At 42.9% G+C, this 23,284-nt stretch overlaps 1 protein-coding gene across 2 annotated transcripts in view; it reads right to left on the bottom strand.

Annotated features, from left to right (window-relative positions):
* The window catches only part of PREP (prolyl endopeptidase), a 137,277-nt gene that overhangs the window by 40,247 nt on the left and 73,746 nt on the right, over positions 1–23,284 (bottom strand). For both annotated transcript variants that reach the window (XM_060167197.1, XM_060167198.1), the window contains exon 10: positions 20,820–20,923. In XM_060167197.1, coding sequence (XP_060023180.1) covers positions 20,820–20,923 — 104 coding nt within the window. The remainder of the gene's footprint in view (positions 1–20,819; positions 20,924–23,284) is intronic.

Genomic DNA, 23,284 nt, shown 5'->3' with positions numbered 1-23,284 from the left:
CCTCCCTCCCACCCTCCATATCCCTCCCTTCTAGGTGGTCACAAAGCACAGAGCTGATCTCCCTGTGCTACGCGGCTGCTTCCCACTAGCTATCTATTTTACATTTGGTGGTGTATATATGTCCATGCCACTCTCTCACTTCATCCCAGGTTACCCTTCCCCCTCCCCATATCCTTAAGTCCATTCTCTAGTAGGTCTGTGTCTTTATTCCCGTCTTGCCCCTAGGTTCTTCATGACCTTTTTTTTTTTTTTCCAAACTACTTTTTGATTTTGAGTTGAAACTCAAAAATTGTTTGGGGAAAAAAAAAAAAAAGGTGAGAAGACAGAGAATTCAGGGCCTAGGGAGTTTCACAGAAGGAAACTCCAAGTACTGGGGAGCCAGTACTTGGAGAGGCCACTCTGAGGCCCCCAGGCGCTCTCACACACACATTCTCTTCCTTCCCTCCAGGTGGAGTGGAGGAGACGTCCCTCCTTATCTGAAGGCCAGTCCCTCCACTAGGGCTTGAGATCCCCTCACCTTCTCGAGAACTCGGCTCCTACGTGGTTCCCTTCCTTCTGGAACCAGCCCATCGACACACCAAAACAATCTGGTTTCTCCCACCTTAGTAACATGCCACTGGACTTCTCAAAAGCCTGTGTACACATGGTTCTCCATTTCCTCTTCTCTCAGACCTTCTCCCTGAACTCACGGCCATGAAAGCTACGGAAGGCTCCATTTGTAAATGTCTTATAAAATTAAAACCTATTTTTTTGGATTGATTTGCTTTTTTAGCACAGCTATACAAGTTATTCTACAGGAAGAAAATGACAAATTTGAAAAGTAGTCTGGAGAAGGAGGAAGAGAGTGTGAAGTATAAACCACAGCTGTTAAAAGTCAGAGATGTTCAGTTAACCTAGGGGGGATTATTTTTTCTAAAAAAACTTCTTAAACAATGAAAATGTAAGCCTTTCAGATTACAGCATTAAGAGAAGTTTGTTGCAATTAGGAAAATAAGGCAATACAAAATAATATGAGAGCAAAGCTAATCCCCCAATCCCTCAATAACACCCACCCATGAGAAAACAATACTTAAGTCTTTTTCAACTTACAACGGGGCTACATTCTGACAAACCCATCATAAGTTGAAAATATCTAAGTCGAAATGCATTTAATACACCTAACCCACCGAACATCATAGCTTAGCCTGACCTACCTTAAATGTGCTCAGAGCACTTACATCAGCCTACACTTGGGCAAAATCGTCCAACACAAAGCCTATTTTATAATAAAGTATTGAATAACTCATGTAATTTATTGACTACTGTACTGAAAGTGGAAAACAGAATGGTTGTATGGGAAGAGAAGGGTTGTATCAGTCGTTTACCCCCTTGATCACACGGCTGCCTGGGAGCTGAGGCTCAATGCCGCTGCCCAGCATCACGAGAAAGTATCTTACTGCATGTTGCTAGCCCCAGGAAAAGCTCAAAATTCAAAATTCGAAGTACAGTTTTTACAGAATGTGTATCTCTTTCACATCATCATATAGTTGAACCATCACAAGTCAAACCTTCGTAAGCCGGGAACCGTCTATATATGAACCCCATCTACACCCTCCCTCCTCTTTCCCAGTATACCCTGTTCAGCCACCACTCTGCCCCCACTGCTCACTGCAAGTGTCCTTGTCAAGATCATCAATGACCCCACCTTGTCAAATCCAAGAACTCCTCCTTCTTCCTTACTGACCAACCAAACACACTGAGTGTCATCTGCCACTCCCTCCTTTTCATACACTGTTCTTGGCTTCCTGGTCTACCCGGGCTGCGGTTTGCTGGTTTTCCTTGCATCTCTCTGGCTGCTTCTTCCCCAGCTCTTTGCTGGCTCTTCCTCTTCCAACTAACCCCTAGATGTGGGGCTCTTCAGAGCTCAGCCTTGAGCCTTCTCCACTCTTACGTGTTCCTCCACGTGACTCTGTTCCTGCCCCTGGATTTAAACAGCACACTAATGCTGAAGATGCCCACATTTATCACTCCAACCCTTAGACCGTAAGACCCAAATGCCTAACTCCATACTTGACATCATTGCCTGGATGAAAATGTAACAGGCACCACAAACTTGACAGGTCCAAAACATTTTTCCTCTCAAACCCATCCTCCCCAACCCACTGCTGACAACTTGGTACATGCTGACAACTTGATACACGATACCAGCTACTCAGATTCAAAATCTCACAGTCATCCTTGATGTGTCCCTTCCCCTGTCCCCTGCACGTTCAATCCCTTACTCTACCTCCCAGGTGTATTCCAAACACACTTTTCCCCACGTCCAAAGGCTACACTTTAGTCCAGGCCACCCTATCTCTTACCTGGTCTGTTGTTACAGATGTATATCAGCTCTCTCCACGCCCATACCTGCCCTTTAAATCTATTCTCCACAAAACGGACGATGGTTTTCTTAAATCAGAACATGTCACTTTCCAGTAAAGACCCTGTAGGGACTCCCACCACACTTGGGATCCCGAACAAACTCCTAACATGGCCACAAAACCCTGCCATCCCCCCCGCCCAGCCCCCATTCTCCTCCACTCACCATTTCCCAGTCTTCTCTCCGATCCTCTCTGAAGCCAAGCACTTTATACTCGGGGCCTTTGCTCTAACATGCTGGGCTCTTCTTCCCTCATTTTCACGTGGTTCGCTCCCTCTTGGCTTTTAAGTTTCCACTTAAATGAAATCTCAAGGGAACTTTTGTTGACGACTGGCCCAAGTCACACTGGGCCCCTCTGTCATTCCCAGCAACAGTCATTGTTTTCTTCATTCACAGCCCTTGTTCCAACTTGCAATGTTCACATTTATTTTCTGTTCACTTGCTTTTGCCCGTATTCCTCATAAGAGCAAAGACCACGTCTCTCTAGGTCACTGCTACATTCCCAGTGTTTAGCCCAACGCTTGGCACAAAGTACATTTTTAATACGTACAGGGACTGCAATAAATGCAGTGGTTCTTCCCCATCCCACCTCCACCAATCAATGCAGACCAGGAATTTCTGATGCAAGGTGAGAAGGAGAAGGGGACCAGCTGGCAGTCGTAAATGAACTTGAACAAGGTGTCAAAGTCTAGATGGGTGAGTGGAGGCAGCTCTGGCAATGCCCCGTTAACACTCGCCTGTCCTTCCTATCTCTGAAGATTCTGAGCAACGTATCAAAGTCCGTGCTTCCGACACAGCCAGACCTGCACATTCTCAAACACACCAGCCACAGTTTAGAGCATTTATACTTTTCTCTAATCTCTTCCAAATATTTACATTAGCTATATTCACATTAAATTTTAGAGTTGAACTAGACATATCCTTTGCAAAACACACAGAAGAGGAGGGTCCAGATGTAGGCAGCATAAAATGATTTTTATATAATGATTTTTACTTGCACCCTCGACGGTTTTCTGTTTGAGATTCAGTTTCAGAATTACCCACTACCTTAACTGGGATCAAAGAGTATATTCTGTTAAAAACATGTCTGTATGCATATTACTATTTATGTTTATATACATATGTATACAGACGAAGGCAGCTGGAGGCAAGGAGGACACAGGCGTCATCCATTACTTAGCAGACTTGACTAGCAGATGACTTTAAATGCACAAGAATCTGGGCTGCATTTATCAGTACAGCCTGAGGAGATGACTTACAGTTCTTTCTTTTGAGACATTAACCAAGGTCAATGGTGAAGCTTTCTCTACAGTCTTAATAAAACCACAATGTCTTATGTTGATTTCTACACGGAGACCTAGAACTACCGACCTCAGGGCACTTGACTGCTGAGTTGTGGCAGCCTGATCAGGGAGGTAGGCACAGCTGCTCAGGTGCTCAAGCGCACCGCACAATCAGAGACGTGGCTTACGCACCGCTTATGCCACGGTGTGACTTGGGGCGACTCATCTAACTTCCCTACACCACAGGCTCCCCATCCAGAAAACTGAGATCACAAGAGTATAGCTCTCCAGGGCTGGTTCTTCTCTAAAGCGATGAGATAATGCAGAGAACCCTGGCATGGAGGCTGGCAGATTATGTGTACACACCCTTGCTATGTTTTCAAGCACCAGCTGAATATCCCCTCTCCCTGTGTTTTGCTTTTGACTGCGTTCCCAAGGGCAGGAGCAAGAAGAGGCATCTCGGCAGGAGCTGGGACTTGGCTGCATACTGAAAGATGTGCGGCGTTTCCGAGAACGAAGTAAAGAAGACGGGCAGTGCCAGCACGGAGCAGAGGAAGGAGAGCCAGGCAGAGGCGAGCCTGGGCATGGTGGTCACGGCCGTTTAGGAGCTGAGCCTGGGTGGTGTGCGGTGTTTGGGGTGGGGACTCAGGGCGGTGAGGCGGTACCTCTGTGGCGTGGATGGAGCATGGCACCAACAGTTGGTAGAGGAGCTCACACTTGACACTGACAGTGACCAGGAGCCTGCGTGTGTCCCTGCTTAATACCCTCGCGATGCCTTCCACTTGGCGATACTGTACCATCACGTTTATCATTGTTACAACATTTCTAATCTGCTCCGTACATTGAGTCAGCACTGGGAGTGCACAGATAAGGATCAAGTCGGCTTCGCTAAACCCATGTCAGGGCACACCTGATCCACATCAAAGGATTATACTTAGGGAAAGAATTTCCTCCCTTCTTCACAGACCAGTGATAGGCCAGAAATGGCTTTTCCTCCAGGGAGGTAACGGACTACCCACAGGGCTTGGTATTCCTGCCATCATCCACTGACCATCCGTGCAGCTCCAGGCAAAGGCAGAAGGCAGGGAGGAAACTGTGTGGCAAGTAAAGAGCCCACACTATGGTCTCTTCTCTCCTTTTGCCCTAAAGGTCGAGCAGAGCAGGAAGCCAGAGAACACTTGTCTAGCTGGCAACCTACATAAAATGTACCCTGGGGCTAGGAGTGATACTGTTACAGAAAAGATAAGCCCCAACTCTCTCCTGCTGAGCCTTCTCCATGCAGAGGAAATCTGAACAATTATCAGATTTCTAGACACCCTCCCAATTCTATTAATTCTTTGTCTAACTTCACGGATGGAGAAGGCAGAAATCTGCAGACAGACACTGGAACGGATGCCCCTCTCTAAGGAAAAGCCACAGAGAAGGTCTCCTGCTCCGGCCACTGAAGTTGCTTTCCAGGCTCACTGCATAAGAAGCAAACATCTCAGGCTAGAGTTTCCAAAATAAATCTGTGAATATTCTTCTGATTTTGAATCAGAGGCAACCGAGTGCCAGAATTAGCATTACTGCCAACCTTCCCCCAATGATACCTTGGGGGAAGTCCAGCAAAGATGACAAAAGCAAAAACATAAATACTTAAGTTTTTTACTTCTGAACACACTTTAAATGGAGTTTCAAGTTGCCACGTGGTGACCGACATTTAAGACTTAAAGCCCCTCTGTATATTTTAATACATTAAAACATAAATGTATAAATGTTTATGTGTATAATATATATGACATAAATAAATGGATAATGCAATGAGGACCTCCATTAAAATGCAACAAGGAGACTGGAAGTGAATATTTAAATAAATCATAACAGTATTTATAAGTCATTAAAAAATGAACTTATGGGCCCTTCTTGCCTCTCCTTTCACACAGAGAGTATTTTTTATTATTTAATAGGTCCCATAAAATTCTACAAAGTACTCACTAGATCTTTACATGATGTAGAAACATACTTTGAGAGGTAAGGAAGCGTAGGGATTTAGAGGCTTTTAGGCTAATTTGTTTATTTTAAAGGTGGAAAAAACAAAAACGAAAACCAAATCCCAACCGAGTACAGAGAGAGCAAATAACTTGTCCTCATAACAAAACGCACAGGATTAGCACAGCTCTGGAGCTCTGTATTCTAGTCTTGGCTCTGACAATTACTGGTGGTGTGACCTTTGTTAAAACACTGAGCAGACTGAGTCTTAGTTTCCTCATCTTTAAAATGAGAGGGTTCAAACAGATGAACCCTAATGTATGTGCAATTTGTCCAGAGCCCCAAACCAATAGTGGAAAAACATACCATCTGGAACAAAGCAAGAGGCGGCTATGAAATTCGGGACCTGACACCTGCCCAAAGGCTGATTCGTGCCATGCTTCCATTCCAAGGAGCAGGCTCTTGAGGATGGCCTGTGTCCACATCCTCTGCAGGGACAAGGCAGGGGGTGTGGCTGGGAGTTGCTACCCCAGGCAGGAAGATGACGCTAGCACAGAACAAAACACCTGGACAGCCATCTGGACACTGCTTACCTGGCCTCCTCATCATGCCAGAGGTAGCCCCTCAGTTCACCTTGATTTTAATGCTCAAATAGTCTCATATACTCTTGCATCACTTCTGCTAAAGTCAGGACAAGCGTTCGGGAAGAGCGAATACTCATGTCCTAGAGGAAATACTAAATGCCTTTCTTCTTGGGACAGGAGAGCCTCTTTAAAGGGTGCTCCTGTCTTTGTAGTGTGTGACTTCTACTGTTCACAATGATAATATTTGAAAATTCAACTCTTTTGGAGTCTTAGTTTTTCCAGTGGGAAACCGAGATTTAGAAACCTGGCCACCAGGTGGCGTCTGGATTCCTTGGTTTCAGGGTCCCCACCAAGTTTTTGCTGAAGGCCTGTTTTGCTTTCTGTGGCCGATTGCTAGCTGTCCGCCAATATCCATTCCCATTTCCTTGATAATAAGGCCCTAATTTTTAGCTGGTACATTTTTTCTGGGAATAAAACTACATCTAATTTGTAGTTGCTAGTATACAGGTTTTGACATTCAGAGAACATGTTCTCAGAACATTAATTCGTGTTTTGATACTCATTAACTTCTGTGCTGAGCGCATGGCATCAGCACTACATCTCTCAACCTCCTTCTGCCAAGCGTGGCCACATGAGTACGTTTTTGCCAATAAGGTGAAAGCAGACATAATACATGTCACCTCTGGCAAACAGGGCAAACACCTGCCCTTCCCTCTTCTTCCCTATTGCTGCCTTCATGCTGGCTGGAAAGTGGATATAAAATGCCTGGAACCCCTGCAGCCTTCTAGGACCATGAAGTGATGGTGGGAATGGAAGCCATGTACGGATAAAGCAGCAAGAGAGAAGGAGCTTGGATTCCTTACCCCTTAGACACCAAGTTGTTCCTGGACTGATGTCCCCTGCACTTCTTTTATGTGACAGGGAAAAAGAAACATCTCTTTCCTTTAAGCCATGGTTATTTTTGACTTTTTCTTCTGTTGCTCACAGGAGAAATCTAATCTAATCTGAATAACACACCTTGAGATTCAGACTCATTTCTAAAACCAGAAATAATTATTAAAATGGCAAAAGATAAGCACCATTAGCACATACTATTCATAGATGCAACTACACTACTGATTCAGTACTAATAAGAGGGAAGTGACTTTCTACTTTTTTTTTTTTGCGGTACACGGGCCTCTCACTGTTGTGGCCTCTCCCGTTGCAGAGCACAGGCTCCGGACGCGCAGGCCCAGCGGCCATGGCTCACGGGCCCAGCCGCTCCACGGCACGTGGGATCTTCCCGGACCGGGGCACGAACCCGTGTCCCCTGCATCGGCAGGCGGACTCTCAACCACTGCGCCACCCGGGAAGCCCCTCTACTTTGTTTTTATAGGATAATGAAATAGAACTTTGTTTTTCCCAGGATAGTTTTCTATCAAGGAGCTAGAGCTACTTGTTAGCTGTGAGTAATCTGAAATCTACTGACCTCCGTATCAGCAAAGCTCAGCAACCCGCAGCTTTTATGGATTTCAACAGCCATGACTCTTGGAAAAATTTAAACAAAAACTGAATATACTTAAGTGGGCACTATTTAAGTGCCTCAAGCTGTTTTCCACCTTGCAACAAGGAAGCCCGCAGGAGACTCAAAGAATCTCCCCAGGCCTATCGTTCCGGGGACTTGGTTGCTCAATTCTCAAGGCAACCTTGTGATTTTTACTCTAAGTGGGTTACATATTCTCAGGTTGCTGCAAAGCAATGTCCTTTTTCAAAACATGGAAGAGGATTTCTTTATGGTATGGAAACTGCACCAACCACGCACTTGGGCCCCATAACCTATTCCTCTGTTATAAGATAGCAAGAAAACCAAGACTCTTTCTTATCATCTTTTTTTTTTTTTTTTTTTTTTTTGCAGTACGTGGGCCTCTCACTGTTGTGGCCTCTCCCGTTGCGGAGCACAGGCTCCGGATGCGCAGGCTCAGCGGCCACGGCTCACGGGCCCAGCCGCTCCGCAGCATGTGGGATCTTCCCGGACCGGGGCACGAACCCATGTCCCCTGCATCGGCAGGCGGACTCTCAACCACTGCGCCACCAGGGAAGCCCTCTTATCATCTTTTACAGTCAAATTATTTTAACACAGTTGCTATCTAAAGAGGAAACAGGTACAAACATACGCCCTCTGAATATGAATATTATGCTGTCAATCTAGAATGGCTGGGCGACAAAGAGAATCCTAAAGGAAGGCAGGAATCTGTTTATGCAAGAATATGTCACTGCGAAGCGTACTATAAAAAATAACATGAAAGCTTAGGCACAAATCGTCAAGAACAACTGATTCAGTTTAAGGCCACTTCCTAATCATATGTAAGCACTGTATCCTCTCAAAACGTTCTTTTTGAAAACATTCCCCCATTCACTCTTCACTAACATTTTCTGAAGATTTCTGACCTATTCCTAACTGTGAGAATACAGCGCTATAGGAAAACAGTATCGTTAGTTCAACAGTCAGCTCACAAAGGATGTGGATGAGTCAAAAATTGCATATGCCATGCACTCAGCACAGAAGTTAATGAGTATTAAAACACTAATTAATGTTCTGAGAACATGTTCTCTGAATGGCAAAACCCGTATGCTAGCAACTACAAATTAGATATCGCCAAGGTGAGAAAAAAATCTAAAGAAAGAAAATGCCACTCTGTCTATGCCAAGGCATCTTGGTAAACCCAAACAATCATCTAATTTTAGCATTGCTGGTCGGCTACAATGCAAACTGCCTTTGGGATGTTCTTGGTGTCTCACATGCATTACTGCAGGTAAACCTCAGAAGGTAACGTTCCTCAGTTCAAGAGGACAGGAATCAAGATACTAACATCTGTGTTAAATACTTATAATTCTTACTATTTCTATACTCTATTGCCTTAGGTTTGCTATCGCCCCATAAAACTGAATCTTCCTTCTAATGTATTCTTTTATAAAATGTGGAAACTGTTGTTAAGGGAGTTGATTCAGAGTACACTGTTCTTTTTCGGGTCTATAAATTTTGTCTTTCATTTTGGGAGGAGAAAATCCAATCTCTCAGCTGGCTGAACAAAAATGAGACAATGAGAAACCAAAAACTGCATTTCTGCTACACTACATCCTTTGTCATGCCACGTTCAACCACAGTGCAAACACTATTCCGTCCGCAAAAGACAGCTGCCCAAGGCAACCCTACCTGCATAGGATGTTGAGGGCATGATTCCTTTCTTCTCGAACTTCCTGTGAAATTATGAAAATCCTGCTACAAAAAGGCAGAGGCAGTCTCTGAATGAAGGGTTGTGGTAAAATTCTTCAGGAGTCCCAGTAAGGACCTGGGAATTACGGAAGCAGCCATCCCTCAAAGCCCTGCCCAGTTTCCACCTCTCCTGGGAAGACTCCCTCCACGACCCTGACCAGGACGAGGCCTTGCTGATGGAAGCTTTCACCTTTCCCTTGATCACTGGGATAACATCCTTGGGGGTGTCTGACCTTTCAGATCTCTGTGTCTCAACTTTCCAGACTGACTATAAATTTCCCAGGGACAGTGCCTCTGTCTGGAACTCCTCTGTCTTCAAACAGTACCACCTGGCATTGCATGTCACATCATAAATATTTGTTGACAGACTACATTTCTCTATTCCTTTGCTTCTGTTTAAAATGAAACGTATTACTGATTATAAATGTAGACAGATTTTTCAGGTAAATCACTCATCGCCAAACCTGTGTTATTAATGTAATTTCTAATGCTCAGTATTTCAACTTCTTTTTAAAGACACGGGCACAGATGTGCTAACCAATATTACGTGGTCATGTCATTCACAATAAAAGGAGAAAAACTATCAGTCAATTGCAGATTTGATAAACCTATCCAAAACTAAATTCTTATGTGTACCCCAGATCGGAAGAGAAACAGTTTTTCCAGGATCAGATTTTCAAAATTGTATTTCCGATACAGATCAATTTTCTACCCACAGCTGTAGTCAGGATTGGATAAAGATTACACAGACAGTAGCTCTGTTCTGTGTCCAGCAGCAATCTACAACACTCCCACCCCCTGTCCCACCACCATTCAAGATGCTCTGGGTCCTAAATGAAAGAACAGCCCTCTGTGGCTTCTTTAGCCGTGTGCTTCTTCGAGCCTCCTCTTTTTCTCTCCTTGGCTTGGTCCGCCTGACCAGCTATACCACCAGGTAGATGTGCATGGCTGTGACCACCATTAATTGTACTGTCTAACCATGCAGGGTAATCTGTGCTGCAGTATTTGCTTCAAAACGATAATGTGCCTCACAGAATGTAAGAAGGAATGACGACTAGCCCAGGGGATTTTATTTTAAAATCACTTACAGGATAAATATAAACACCAGAGTCAAGCGAAATCAAAAGCATCATTACCCTGAAGGAACTGAAAACAAAGAGTATCTTTTTTTTCCCCCCAAAAAATGCTGTGGTTTCTATTACATACTATAAGGGATTTTTTCCATTCATGCACAGATTCCTCTCTCGGGTCTGCTTTTACAGTTTGGTCACTGTTGGCAACACCACTGACAGCCTGATCGAATTGTGAGCACATCTGTCACGCTCACATTTCCTGTCAAAGCTCTGCTGTGCACACCTGAGCTAGACCACTGCAAAGTGGATTTTAAGTCCACGGTGTTGTGACGTCACGGTACATTCCAAAGGCACCTTTACACAAAGAAAGAATTCTATTTAAATAACTCAGTGCAATGTGTGTGATGTATATAATCAACCGATTAAAATCTTCTATTGCCATTATACTAGAGAGGCTATGCTCTGCCCCAGGCATACCTCCTTAAGATCTGTAAAACCAATGTGTTCTGTCCAGTTACTCAGTTACTAGCTTCTTAAATATTTACCATGAATCTTTTAATCTTTTTTTCCTCCTATTGCAGCAGTACAAATAAAAGGGTGTAAGCATTTCAGTAGCTCAACGTCAGAGAAGTGGAGAGCCAGACACAGAGGAGTTCAGTGAGTTTTCCAACAGCATAGCAGTTGGCATCACCCAAGCACGCTTCCTCCCCAGTTTAATCTGGAAATTTCAGGCTGCTATGCACACGGCTGAGGGATTTCTACTCCATACAAGCATGTGCTCAACTGTAAAGTTTTATCTTTTCATTTATAAATGAAAACAGTACGTATTAGGTTGTAAGTAGTTTCTTGGTGTATCCTCTGTGAAGAACAGAAAAACACAGCTACCTGATAGGAAAAACAACTCCACCATCCTCACTGAGAAATAAAGGTCACTTCCCTAGAAGAGGCTGCCTCGCTGGAAGCTGTCATGACTACAGGTCCCCCTCCCTGCCCCAAACTCCAAAGGTAATTACTCACTTTGGCAGGAATTGTGGGAAGCAGAAAAAAATGAGAATCATGTTTTTTGAAAATATACACCAGAGGGGCTGCACAGTAGAGATGAGAAGAAGACAGGGGGTGGGATGGGGGGGGTGTCTCTCATGGGCAACTCTGCCCAATCCTAGGGCAGCCAAGGCTGTACCTTTGAGGGCAGAAGGCAGGGACAGTCACTGGTTGCTGCCTGTGGGCGTCCTTTGCATTACTGATGGGAGAGGCAGTGGTACGCGTCACACACACACGTGCGCGTGCGCCTGAGGATGCCCAGGCAGGGACTAGAAGTAGTTCCTGAGAAGGTCAAATGTTACAGTTGATAGGGACAGATTTTTTACACATGGAGAAAACGGAAAACAGCAAAGAATGACAGCCTACAAGTGATTTTAAAAGTCTAATGCAGGACTATGGTGAATTAACGCACCATATAAGCACCAGACAGGGGCTACTGCCCCTAAAAGATACCTCTACAGGCAATGGCTCACCCTGAAAATGAAAGAAGCCAAAATAGCTGTGGAAAACTAAAAGTCTGCTGTATTTATTTCTAACACTGATTATATTCTATGTGCCAGACACTTAATATGGGCATACCTTGGAGGTATTGCAGGTTCAGTTCCAGACCACCACAATAAACCAAGTATCAGAAAAAAGCCAGTCACATGAATTTTCTGGTTTCCCAGTGCAAAGAAAAGTTACATTTGCACTATACTGTAGTCTATTCAGTGTGCAATAGCATGAAGTCTAAAAAACAATGTACGTATCTTTTTTTTTTTTTTTGCGGTACGCGGGCCTCTCACTGTTGTGGCCTCTCCCGTTGCGGAGCACAGGCTCCGGACGCGCAGGCTCAGCGGCCATGGCTCACGGGCCCAGCCGCTCCGCAGCATGTGGGATCTTCCCAGACTGGGGCACGAACCCGTGTCCCCTGCATCGGCAGGCGGACTCTCAACCACTGCGCCACCAGGGAAGCCCAACAATATACATATCTTAAAGAACACTTTATTGCTGGAAAATGCTAACCATCACCTGAGCCTTCAGTGAGTCATAATCTTTTTTGCAATAGTAACATGAAAGATCACTGATCACAGATCACAACAAATATAATAATAAAAATGAAAAAGTTTGAAATTTTGCAAGAATTACCAAAATACGACACAGAGACATGAAGTGGACAAACGCTGTTGGAAAAATGGCACCAACACAGATTTGCTCGGCACACGGTTGCCACAAACCTTCAATCTGTAAAAAAAATACAGTATCTGCAAAGTGCAATAAAGCGAAGCACAATAAAACAAGGTATGCCTGTATACATCATCTCACAGAATCCTGCAGGAATGCTGCAAAATACGCACTAACTCTGTTTTACAGCTGAAAAAACTGTGGCAGGAAAGTTAAATGATTCACCCAATGTCACCCAAGAAGCACATGTAGATTTCAGGCCTGACAGAGCTTCAAGACAAAGGCTCTGTATGTCTACTGAGAACACTCTGATTTTATAAATACTATTTATACAGACTAAGGATCAGAAAACTTTGTCTTAGAGGGCCAAATACTAAGAGCTTTAGCCTTTGTGGGCCAGGCAGTCTCTGCTGCACAGGTAAAGCACTAAGGCAGCCACAGACACTGTGTGAACAAGCAGGTGTGGCTGCTCTCCAATAAAACCGGAGGCCAGTATGTTCACCTCTGATATAGAAGGGGGGCTGGCAAACTGCAGCCCGCGGCCAGATCCAGTCCGCCATTGGTTTTGTAAACAAAGTTTTATTTACCTGGAAAATGCCTGGATCTGCCTAAGAGGCAAGAGATCATTGTTTTGGGGTGCGCGAGGAGAGGGGATTCAGAGCACCGCCTAAACGAACTCCAGAGACTGGCGCGAGCCGCGGCTATCAGCGTGGACCCAGAGACGGGCATGAGATGCTAAGGCTGCTGCTGCCGCCACCAAGAAGCCTGTGTGCGAGCACAGGTCACTATCCACACCCTGCTTCCGGGAGCCTGTGCAGCCCGCCGCTGCCAGGGTCCCGGGATCCAGGGACAACTTCCGCGGGAGAACACACGGTGTGCATCAGGCTGGTGCAATGTCACGCAGGCCTCTGCCGCCGCAGGCTCGCTCCGCATCCGCACCCCTCCCTCCCCTCGGCCTGAGTGAGCCAGAGTCCATGAAGCAGCTGCTCCTTTAACCCCATCCTCCCTGAGCGAAGAACAGACGCCCTCAGGCGACCTACACGCAGAGGCGGGGCCAATCCAAAGCTGAACCCCAGGAGCTGTGGGAACAGAGAAGAGAAAGGGAAATCTCTCCCAGCAGCCTCAGGAGCAGCGGATTAAAGCTCCACAATCAACTTGATGTACCTGCATCTGTGGAATACCTGAATAGACAACGAGTCATCCCAAACTGAGAAGGTGGATATTGGGAGCAATGATATATATATATTTTTCCCTTTTCTCGTTTTGTGAGTGCATATGTATATGCTTCTGTGTGTGATTTTGTCTGTATAGCTTGGCTTTTACCATTTGTCCTAGGGTTCTGTTCTTTTTTTTTTTAGTATAGTTTTCAGCACTTGTTATCATTGGCAGATTTGTTTTTTGGTTTGGTTCCTCTCTTCTTTCTTTTTTTATTACTTTAAAATTTTTTTATTTTTAATAATTACTTTTTATTGTTTATTTTAATAACATTATTTTATATTATTTTTTTCTATCTTCCTTCCTTCCTTTTTTCTCCCTTTTCTTCTGGGCTGTGTGGCTGCCAGGGTCTTGGTGCTCTGGCTGAGTCTCAGGCCTGAGCCTCTGAGGTGGGAGAGCCGAGTTCAAGACATTAGTCCACCAGAGACCTCCTGGCTCCACGTAGTATCAAACAGCAAAAGCTCTCCTAGGGATCACCATTTCAACCCTAAGACCCAGCTCCACTCAACGAGCAGCAAGCTATAGTGCTGGACACCCTATGCCCAACGACTACCAAGACAGGAACACAACCCCACCCATTAGCAGAGAGGCTGCCTAAAATCATAATAAGGTCACAGACACCCCAAAACATACCACCGGACACGGTCCTGCCCACCAGAAAGACGAAATCCAGCCTCATCCACCAGAACACAGGCACCAGTCCCCTCCATCAGGAAGCCTACACAACCCACTGAACCAACCTTACCCACTGGGGGCAGACACCAAAAACAACAGGAAATGCGAACCTGCAGCCTGCAAAAAGGAGACCCCAAACACAGTAAGTTAAGCAAAAGGAGAAGACAGAGAAACACACAACAGATGAAGGAGCAAGGTAAAAACCCAGCAGACCAAACAAATGAAGAAGAAATAGGCAGTCTACCTGAAAAAGAATTCAGAGTAATGATAGTAAAGATGATCCAAAATCTTGGAAATAGAATGGAGAAAATATAAGAAACGTTTAACAAGGACCTAGAAGAACTAAAGAACAAACAAACAATGAGGAACAACACAATAAATGAAATTAAAAATTCTCTAGAAGTAACCAAGAGCACAATAACTGAGGCAGAAGAACGGATAAGTGACCTGGAAGATAAAATAGTGGAAATAACTACTGCAGAGCAGAATACAGAAAAAAGAATGAAAAGAATTGAGGACAGTTGCAGAGACTTCCGGGACAACATTAAATGCACCAACGTTCGAATTATAGGGGTCCCAGAAGAAGAAGAGAAAAAGAAAAGGACTGAGAACATATTTGAAGAGATTTTAGTTGAAAACTTCCCTAACATGGGAAAGGAAATAATCAATCAAGTCCAGGAAGCTCAGAGTCCCATACAGGATAAATCCAAGGAGAAACATGCCAAGACACATACTAATCAAACTATCAAAAATTAAATACAAAGAAAAAATATTAAAAGCAACAAGGGAAAAATAACAAATAACATACAAGGGAATCCCCATAAGGTTAACAGCTGATCTTTCAGCAGAAACTGTGCAAGCCAGAAGGGAGTGGCAGGACACATTGTGGCAGGACATATTTAAAGTGATGAAAGGGCAGAACCTACAACCAAGATTACTCTACCTGGCAAGGATCTCATTCAGATTTGACAGAGAAATTAAAAGCTTTACAGACAAGCAAAAGCTAAGAGGATTCAGCACCACCAATAAGCTTTACAACAAATGCTAAAGGAACTTCTCTAGGCAGGAAACACAAGAGAAGGAAAAGACCTACAATAACAAACCCAAAACAATTAAGAAAATGGTAATAGGAACATACATATCGAAAATTACCTTAAATATAAATGGACTAAATGCTCCAACCAAAAGACACAGACTAGCTAAATGGATACAAAAGCAAGACCCGTATATATGCTACCTACAAGAGACACACTTCAGACCTAGGGACACCAACAGACTGAAAGTGAATATATTCCATGCAAATGGAAATCAAATGGAAATCAAAAGAAAGCTGAAGTAGCAATTCTCATATCACACAAAACAGACTTTAAAATAAAGACTATTACAAGAGACAAAGAAGGACACTACATAATGATCAAAGGATCAATCCAAGAAAAAGATATAACAACTGTAAATATTTATGCACCCAACATAGGAGCACCTCAATACATAAGGCAAATGCTAACAGCCATAAAAAGGGAAACTGACAGTAACACAGAGTAGGGGACTTTAACACCCCACTTTCACCAATGGACAGATCATCCAAAATAAAAATAAATAAGGAAACACAAGCTTTAAATGACACATTAAAAAAGATGGACTTAATTGATATTTATAGGACATTCCATCCAAAAACAACAGAATACACTTTTTTCTCAACTGCTCATGGAACATTCTCCAGGATAGATCATATCTTGGGCCACAAATCAAGCCTTGGTAAATTTAAGAAAACTGAAATCACATCAAGTATCTTTTCTGACCACAACACGATGAGACTAGATATCAATTACAGGAAAAAACCTGTAAGAAATACAAACACATGGAGGCTAAACAATACACTACTTAATAACCAAGAGATCACTGAAGAAATCAAAGAGAAAATCAAAAAATACCTAGAAATAAATGACAATGAAAACACGACGACCCAAAACCTATGGGATGCAGCAAGAGCAGTTCTAAGAGGGAAGTTTATAGCAATACAATCCTACTGCAAGAAACATCTGAAATAAACAACCGGAACTTACACCTAAAGCAATTAGAGAAAGAAGAAAAAAAAAAACCCCCAAAGTTAGCAGAAGGAAAGAAATCATAAAGATCAGATCAGAAATAAATGAAAAAGAAATGAAGGAAACGATAGCAAAGATCAATAAAACTAAAAGCTGGTTCTTTGAGAAAATAATCAAAATTGATAAACCATTAGCCAGACTCATAAAGAAAAAAAGAGAGAAGACTCAAATCAATAGAATTAGAAATGAAAAAGGAGAAGTAACAACTGACACTGCAGAAATACAAAGGATCATGAGAGATTACTACAAGCAACTCTATGCCAATAAAATGGACAACCTGGAAGAAATGGCCAAATTCTTAGAAAAGCACAGTCTTCTGACACTGAACCAGGAAGAAATAGAAAATATAAACAAACCAATCACAAGCAGTGATATTGAGACTGTGATTAAAAATCTTCCAACAAACAAAAGCCCAGGACCAGATGGATTCTCAGGTGAATTCTATCAAACATTTAGAGAAGAGCTAACACCTACCCTTCTCAAACTCTTCCAAAATATAGCAGAGGGAGGAACACTCCTAAACTAATTGTACGAGGCCACCACCACCCTGATACCAAAACCAGACAAAGATGTCACAAAGAAAGAAAACTACAGGCCATTATCACTGATGAACATAGAGGCAAAAATCCTCAACAAAATACTAGCAAACAGAATCCAACAGCACATTAAAAGGACCATACACCATGATCAAGTAGGATTTATCCCAGGAATGCAAGGATTCTTCAATATACGCAAATCAATCAATGTGATACACCATATTAACAAATTCAAGGAGAAAATCCATATGATCATCTCAATAGATGCAGAAAAAGCTTTCGACAAAATTCAACACCCATTTATGATAAAAACCCTGCAGAAAGTAGGCATAGAGGGAACTTTCCTCAACATAATAAAGGCCATAGGAGACAAACCCACAGACAACAGAGTTCTCAATGGTGAAACTCTGAAACCATTTCCACTAAGATCAGGAACAAGACACGGTTACCCACTCTCAGCATCATTATTCAACAAAGTTTTGGAAGTTTTAGCCACACCAATCAGAGAAGAAAAAGAAATAAAATGAATCCAAATCGGAAAAGAAGACGTAAAGCTGTCACTGTTTGCAGATGACATGATACTACACATAGAGAATCCTAAAGATGCTACCAGAAAACTACTAGAGCTAATCAATGAATTTGGTAAAGTAGCAGGATACAAAATTAATGCACAGAAATCTCTTGCATTCCTATGCACTAATGATGAAAAATCTGAAAGAGAAATTAAGGAAACACTCCCATTTACCAGTGCGAGAAAAAGAATAAAATACCTAGGAATAAACCTACCTAAGGAGACAAAAGACCTGTATGCAGAAAACTATAAGACACTGATGAAAGAAAATAAAAAGGATACAAAGAGATGGATTGGATTGGATTACCATGTTCTTGGATTGGAAGAATCAACATTGTGAAAATGACTATAGTACCCAAAGCAGTCTACAGATTCAATGCAGTCCCTATCAAACTACCACTGGCATTTTTCACTGAACTAGAACAAAAAATTTCACAATTTGTATGGAAACACAAAAGACCCCGAATAGCCAAAGCAATCTTAAAAAGAAAAACGGAGCTGGAGTAATCAGGCTCCCTGACTTCAGACTATACTAGAAAGCTACAGTAATCAAGACAGTATGGTACTGGCACAAAAACAGAAATATAGATCAACGGAACAGGATAGAAAGCCCAGAGGTAAACCCATGCACACATGTCACCTTATTTTTGATAACAGAGGCAAGAATATACAATGGAGAAAAGACAGCCTCTTCAGTAAGTGGTGCTGGGAAAACTGGACAGCTACTTGTAAAAGAATGAAATTAGAACACTCCCTAACACCATACACAAAAATAAACTCAAAATGGATTAAAGACCTAAATGTAAAGCCAGACACTATCAAACTCTTAGAGGAAAACATAGGCAGAACACTCTATGACATAAATCACAGCAAGATCCTTTTTAACCCACCTCCTAGAGAAATGGAAATAAAAACAAAAATAAACAAATGGGACCTAACGAAACTTCAAAGCTTTTGCACAGCAAAGGAAACCATAAACAAGACCAAAAGACAACCCTCAGAATGGGAGAAAATATTTGCAAATGAAGCAACTGACAAAGGATTAATCTCCAAAATTTACAAGCAGCTCATGCAGCTCATCAAAAAAACAAACAGCCCAATCCAAAAATGGGCAGACGTAAACAGACATTTCTCCAAAGAAGATATACAGATTGAGAACAAACACGTGAGAGAATGCTCAACATCACTTATCATTACAGAAATGCAAATCAAAACTACAGTGAGGTATCACCTGACACCAGTCAGAATGGCCATCATCAAAAAATCTACAAACAATAAATGCTGGAGAGGGTGTGGAGAAAAGGGAACCCTCTTACACTGTTGGTGGGAACGTAAATTGATACAGCCACTATGGAGGCTCATTAATAAACTGAAAATAGAACTACCATACAACCCAGCAATCCCACTACTGGGCATATACCCTGAGAAAACCATAATTCAAAAAGAGTCATGTACCACAATGTTCACTGCAGCTTTATTTACAATAGCCAGGACATGGAAGCAACCTAGGTGTCCATCGACAGATGAATGGATAAAAAAGATGTGGCACAGATAAACAATGGAATATTACTCAGCCATAAACAGAAATGAAAATGAATTATTTGTAGTGAGGTGGATGGACCTAGAGTCTGTCATACAGAGTGAAGTAAGTCAGAAAGAGAAAACAAACACCGTGTGCTAATGCATATATACGGAATCTAAAAAAAAAAAAAAAAAAAAAAAAAGGTTATGAAGAACCTCGGGGCAGGACAGGAATAAAGACACAGATGTAGAGAATGAACTTGAGGACATGGGGAGGGGGAAGGGTAAGCTGTGACAAAGTGAGAGAGAGGCATGGACATATATGCACTACCAAATGTAAAACAGATAGCTAGTGGGAAGCAGCCGCACAACACAGGGAGATCAGCTTGGTGCTTTGTGACCACCTAGAGAGGTGGGATAGGGAGGGTGGGAGGGAGATGCAAGAGGGAGGAGGTATGGGGATATATGTATATGTATAGCTGATTCACTATGTTATAAAGCAGAAACTAACACACCATTGAAAAGCCATTATACTCCAATATGGATGTTAAAAAAAATAAACAAAAATAAATAAAAAGCATAATTCATAAAAAAAAAAGGTTTTATTTATTTTTGAACTACATCTAGCCCATTATCTAGACTACTCCTAGACAGGTGAAGGGCAATTCACTGAGGTAAAATGATGCCCTAGTTTCACAGAAACATCCTCGGGGGCATCAGTGCTCTGTTTTCTAACCTTCCTTCACAAACAACAGTCTGACTCTTAATCTGTGGTCTCTGCGGTCCAGCCCCCTGGTGGGAGAGCCCTGATAAACACCTGGTGCCTGACAGGTGACCTCTCACTGCAAAGGAACAGAGTCATCCTGCATCATCCATTAGTAAGTGATTCCGTTTCTGAGAAACTCAGTACAGTTGGGGCGCTAAGAAAACAAAAGTGGAGATTCTTAACCCGAAAAGATGGTGACCAGAGACTGAACTGGTGGTATCATGACAATTAAGCAGTTAATTCATCCATTCTAATATTTTATGGCGTGCTCACCCTGTGCCAGCCAGACATACAGACGAATTTCAGACTGGAAAGGCTGGCTCCTAGCACTTGAGTATTTTATGTAGAGCAGATCTATGTTGTTATTTATGACACCACGAGACCTGAGCCAGAAAACAACCCACTTTCAAGCAAGCAGACAAACTGTGTCGCCTTGAGCACCCAGACAAGGGGCTCTGGCTTCGTGTCAAGAGTAGCAGTGCCGGGAGCAGAACCTTTAAACTCTAGGAGGACAGGGACCACGCCTGGCTCAATGCCCAGAAACAGCAGGAGTTCCCCCAATATCTGTTGCCCCTATTGTTGTGGATTACCTCCACGGCTCCCGACAAAGTGGGGTGTGCAGGGCCCGAAAGTCAGATTTTGTCAGGATCAAATGCTCCATACCTGAACTGTCTGGTAATCGGAAGCATCGATTCCTTTCACAGTCACCTCTCGGAAGACTCTGGGCTCCAGTTCCTCTTTGGTCAGATCACAGTGATAAATGATACCTAGAAGGAAGTGGAAGTCTTAAGTTCAGTCCACAAACTCACTAGATACAAGGGCGGCAAAGATCACAAAGCACAGTCAGCAGTGCCGTGTAAGGTCACTGTAGCAAGAGAGCCCACAATGGTCAGGCGTGTGGAGTGCCTGACTTCATCATCACCATGTCATCATCACCAGTTCACACTTCATCATCACCATCGTGTTCGGCCTTCCGTTTTACAACAGTTACCTGGGTATTCATTTTAGAAGATTCTAATGCATTCTGTGACCATGAGAATAGTTAAACCTAACTGCAGAAACTTAACAGGTCTTCCCCACGCCAGGTCACTTAGGAGAACAGGTCAAAGAAGATGGGAAACTTCATGTAGGGCCGTTTTACCTGAGAAGTGATTAAGATGGAAAACTCAAATGACTTGCCCAAGGTCAACAGCCATTCAGGGGTCTCTTGATGGGAACTCTGGGGCGCCTGTTACCTGCTACCCACCCATCTGTGGACACACATGTGGAAAGCAATCAAGGACCAAAGATAGCCTTTTAGGGTAGCCTTTTGGAGTTGCCTTTAAAATTTTGATTATCCCAGTAATTGTGCACAACACAGATTGATGAACACACACCACAACATTTTAGCTTATTTTAACCACTAATGAAAATTCCATCTCCTTAATTTAACGCTACTACACTCTAACATTCAAGAACTAAACCAAAGAAACAATAACTAAGACGAATCGTTACTGTTTGAAAACAACAACATTGCTATAGTTTATGAAACAGAATTAGTCATCTGGAGTGGGTGGTATGGAAACAGCCCTCCCACAGAATACTTTAAACACATGCTGTCAAGTATATGAAAAATCAATTTAGAGATCCTGATACTTGCTGGAAAACCAGAAACTAAGCGGTACTCCCACAGGGCACATTCAAATTGATTGATCATGTGTTAAAATGGCAGCTTGCTTTCTTTTCAACTCCTCTGTGTACGTATGAACTTCACTAACAGCTGAGAAACGGCACTCTGCCCCCCACTGGCAAAGAGTAATACATTCAGATTCCTTAACAGCAGGACTGCTAATCCCTATGAATGTTATCTCACTTCTCATGCTTACAAATTATTTTAAGGTTTATAATAGGGAATATGATTAACACTGACAGTGGGGAGATGTGTAACGTGACCGAAGTCCTGGCTTTCTTAGTTTAAGTTACAGTTGGATGTTTGTTGGAATATGACTTTATATATAAAATACTTCCAGACTACACTCTGGGCATACGTTCTAAATTACCAGATACACTGAATACTGTACTTGCTCAGATAAATGTAATCTCGAGGGCAAATTGCTATCTTCACATGTGCGTTAATTTTTGAAGAGCTTCTTCATTAGTACCTGCCCCACTTCATCCAAACACAAAAAGCATCTGAATCCTTGGAAAAAAACTCCAGACCAAACAACGACGACGACAAGAGATTGCAGAACAAGCATGTGCCATCTGAGCATCGGACTCACCCCGGCATCACTGTTACCTGTACTACAGTGAACGACGAAGGACCCTGGGGCCAGGACTCCCAGCTCTGGCCAGTTACTGGGGCAGTGACCCCAGTGAAAGACAGTGAGTAGGAAACACACTCTAAATGCCTGTTTATCTAGAATAATTGAGACATCAAACCCTCCAATAGCAGACTGAAATAAGTATAGGACACAGGCTGGCTACTGTTGGGAGAAAGGGTGCCGAGTGCCTGACTTTAATTCTTCTGTTTGGGGCAGAAGTGGCACCTTGGGGGAGGCTGGGTTAAACCTAAAGGTACTGGTACTTAATATATTTGATGGATACTTTCTGTTTATAGATCCATCGGGGTCAGTCCAGGTTAGCCCACTGCATATTCACTCTGTAACATGAATTCCTGTAGTCTAATGATGCTTTGTGTCCTGTCTGAATTGGTTTGCTTAAGTACAAGGAGAGGGGAAGGGATTGGAGAAACCATCCTAGAGTCATGAATCAGAGAGGACTGGTCAGGTGATCTCTGGGGAATAATTTCGAAGTTTAAGGGCAAAAGAGAACTGAATTATGGAATTCCCTTAAGACCACACGAGGTGTCTGCACTTGACATGGGTCTCCTGATGAAACTGTTTTAACAAGCCTATTCTAGCAATAGGAAAGAGGCAGGGACGATCAGCTAGAATATTCCTGCTATATATAATATGAATAAATGTAAGGAGGTGAAAGAAATGGGAGTTAGGAGGAAGGGGCAACCCTAGAGGTTGCTAAAGAATCATCAGAGGAATCTGGAAAATGGGATATGCAAAAAGAAGGCAAAAGGAATTTGTGAAGATGACCCATGTAGATACTGTTTCATCCGATTATAGGTTGGGTTT

The sequence above is a fragment of the Lagenorhynchus albirostris genome, chromosome 12 (assembly GCF_949774975.1).
Source record: "Lagenorhynchus albirostris chromosome 12, mLagAlb1.1, whole genome shotgun sequence".
NCBI classification, from domain to species: Eukaryota; Metazoa; Chordata; class Mammalia; order Artiodactyla; family Delphinidae; genus Lagenorhynchus; species Lagenorhynchus albirostris.
Note: the sequence above shows the minus strand (reverse complement) of the source record. Positions and strands in the feature narration are given on the sequence as shown.